The 3,534-nt window shown below is 40.0% G+C and overlaps 1 gene segment (V, D, J or C); it reads left to right on the forward strand.

Annotated features, from left to right (window-relative positions):
* Positions 1-1,187: 1,187 nt before the first annotated feature.
* LOC101988047 lies at positions 1,188-1,687 on the forward strand. The segment is given in 2 exon segments: positions 1,188-1,242; positions 1,365-1,687. Coding segments are annotated over 2 exon segments (378 nt in total).
* The last annotated feature ends 1,847 nt before the right edge of the window (positions 1,688-3,534 follow it).

Genomic DNA, 3,534 nt, shown 5'->3' on the forward strand with positions numbered 1-3,534 from the left:
TAGGCCACGACCTTGAGGTGATGCACAGACTAATAGAAATGTGTTAAATTAAGATGTAAGAGTTAGCCAATAAGAAGTTAGGGCTAATGGGCCAAGCAGTGATTTAAATAATAAATTTATTTTATTTCTGTGTGGTTATTTCAGTACTGGGAGACAGGCGAACAAGTGGCCTCCTCCCTGTGACAGTAGATATCAGCAGAAAGTGAATGAAGTGAAGAGGTAGAGAAGCAAGCAATACTGTTAGTGTAGTTCAAAAATTGTTTTGTGGTTCTACTGATAGGGAAGATGTCATGTATCTTGAAGAAGCTGCTTTATGACTAGGTATTATTCACACCCATTACTCAAGTCTAAGACTCTGGAAAACCAGCTGGGTCTGAAACAAGCTGCAACACTGTCTGTCCTTTCAAAATTAGCTTTTGAAAGACTCCCAAGGTTTTGGTGCCTCCAGGACAAGGGTACTAAAGATCTAATAGGAAAGTGAACAAACATGAAGAATCTTATACTGGGAAGAAAGTGTGCTCATTTAGTCTCTGGGTATCAAGGTATCGTCATTTACACATGGATTCAGAACACCGTGACAAGTGCCACATGTTGTTGGGATAAAGGTGTTACATGTGTATTTACTGTGTATTTCTACACCTTTTACTTTAGAAAGCATAGATAAGACTGTTAAGATTTTTTATTTTATTATTAATGGTTGTATTTAAGAATTATCCATTTAACTTAAGAAAATGACTTCTCCAAATTCACAAAAAAAAAATCAGTAGGAAAACACATTATTTTTTAAACCAGTAAGGGTTATTTTACTGTGGTAAACATTTAATAATTACTTCTCTGTTATATATTTACTAACAGCAGAGAATTCTTCTATATTCCCAATATGTCATTAAAAATGTAATTAAAAAGCAGAGTTTATTTATACTAAAACTTTTCAAATAATCTCTGAAATGCCCTCTATAATTTTAAAACCTACAAAAGGAAATGCATCCTCTGGAAACTTCTTTATAATATGACTTTGAGCATGGGGACACTGTGTTTGGGCTCAGTTACTGAGATAAGTAAGGCTTGCAGCTGTGCACAGTACTGACTGGTTCCCAATGATTTGCATGCACTCACTGTACAGCCTTGAGGACTTCTTCATATAGCAGTTACATCCTGTGCAGCTGTCATTGCAGTTAGGATTCAGCATGGACATGAGTGCCCATGCTCAATTCCTTGGGCTCCTGTTGCTCTTTCTTTCAGGTAAAACGGGGAGTAAAATGGCAATTTAACTGTTACATAGTGAATATTGTTAACTTATATTTGAGGGAAGTCCTTCTTATTGTGTTTACCTTCATGACAATTTACCATGTCTCTATTCCTAGGTGCCAGAGGTGACATTCAGATGACCCAGTCTCCATCCTCCCTCTCTGCATCTGTGGGAGACAGAGTCACTATCACTTGTAGGGCCAGTCAGGACATTAGCAACTATTTAAACTGGTTCCAGCAAAAACCAGGGAAACCTCCGAAGCGCCTGATCTATTATACAGATAGGTTAGATGATGGGGTCCCATCGAGGTTCAGTGGCAGTGGGTCAGGGACAGATTATTCTCTCACCATCAGCAGCCTGGAGTCTGAAGATATTGCAACCTATAACTGTCTACAGTATAGTAAGTTTCCTCCCACAGTGATACAAGTCATAATATAAACCTCCCTGGAAGCAGAAGTGAGAGGCTGGGCTGCCCCAGTTGTTCCTCCTTATGAGTCACTCACTGGAACTGTTTCTCAAATGTGACCGGATTTTGGACAGAGTTCGTGTAGAGTCATTTGTCTAGGAAGAAATTAAATAATCCTCTCTCTATCCTATTTTTTCCTCTCTCTAACTCATCACTATAGAGTACCTATGATTTTTCTCCCTTAACCAAGGACACAGTAATATCCTGCAAGATGACTGAGTTTTATACATATGTGGCACTCATACCAAACAATGGAAGATATTCCAAGCATACATACTTTAAGTACAGAAAATTAGTTAGAACATACCCATATTAAAAAGAAATAGAAATATTGCAGAAAGATGCTGACAGTCAAAAGGAGTCCCCGCTTTCACACAGAACAAAGAACACGTGGCAGAGAATGGGAAGGCTGTCTAAACATGATCCTCCACTGTGTTTGAAATTGTAGCAGTGGGTATTGACAATCTCATCTGTCTGCAGCACTTCACATAGGATTTCTGTGGTTCTTATTTCCACTGTTCTACTTACAGGAATGAAACAATAACATACTTGTATGACTTTTAATCCCACTACTTGAATTGGAATATAAATTTTTCTAAATAAAATCATAGAGAGTAAAGTGTTGTCATAAGCATGCTTCCAGAAATGGTATTGTTGAAGACTTGATATTTCAGAGAATAACTTTTTCTTCCTTTTTAAAAATTTATCTTTTTAAAAAAGAAAATAAACTATTTTTTCATTATAAATACCAATCCAAGTTCCCACTACCTCTTCTCCTACCATTCCCTCCACCGTCTTATTTTAAACTTTGTTTTATCTTTATTTCATGCGCATTGGTATAATGATGTCAGATTCTCTGGAATTGGAGTTACAGACAGCTGCGAGCTGTCATGTGGGTGCTGGGAATTGAACCCGGGTTTTCTGGAAGAGCAGTCAGTGCTCTTAACGACTGAGCCATCTCACCAGCCCCCTCCACAGTTTTTTTTTTTTTTTTTTTTTTTTTGGTTTTTCGAGACAGGGTTTCTCTGTGGCTTTTGAGCCTGTCCTGGAACTCACTCTGTAGACCAGGCTGGTCTCGAATTCACAGAGATCCGCCTGCCTCTGCCTCCCGAGTGCTGGGATTAAAGGCGTGCGCCACCAACGCCCGGCCCCCTCCACAGTTGTATCAACAAAATAAAAAAAAAAACTAGAACATCACACGTTATCTATACTCCATTATTTTTTGTTTGTTTGAAATTATTTATGGGTATAATCTATTTATTATATTTTATGATGTCTTATTCATATTTGTGCCTGTATGTGCACCTGGAGTACACATAAACTTAATTACTCTAGTATTATACAAAAAAGATCAGCCGAGAAGTTCCTCAACCCCCTATCCTTCCTGGGCTCTCTGCAGGGCCTCTACTCCCTGCATACTGCATCTTTCTTCCTATCTCACCCACCATTCATCCAGAACCCTCCCCAGTTCGGCCTCACTGTCCTCTTTTGACTCATACCATCACACAGCCCAGCCTGTCTGGGCACTGGGTCGGATTCCTCAGGGCACCCAAGCAGGCGGGAGTTCCTTTGTTCCTATAGCCTGCCTGCACTTTGTTTATGAGCTACTCATCCAGCAATAAGACCTGATCTTTTGGCGCCAGGGGAGCCAACACTGGGGAGAGCCAACATTGGGGAGAGCCAATATTGGGGAGAGCCAACATTGGGGAGAGCCATCACAAGGGAGAGCCAGCACTGGGAAGGTACATCAGTAGGCAAGGAGACCTGATCCGGTAAAAGAGGATCCATAAGGGAGCATTTGGAAGAAGAGATGGGCAGA

Source organism: Microtus ochrogaster, unplaced genomic scaffold (assembly GCF_000317375.1).
Source record: "Microtus ochrogaster isolate Prairie Vole_2 unplaced genomic scaffold, MicOch1.0 UNK136, whole genome shotgun sequence".
In the NCBI taxonomy this organism is placed as follows: domain Eukaryota; kingdom Metazoa; phylum Chordata; class Mammalia; order Rodentia; family Cricetidae; genus Microtus; species Microtus ochrogaster.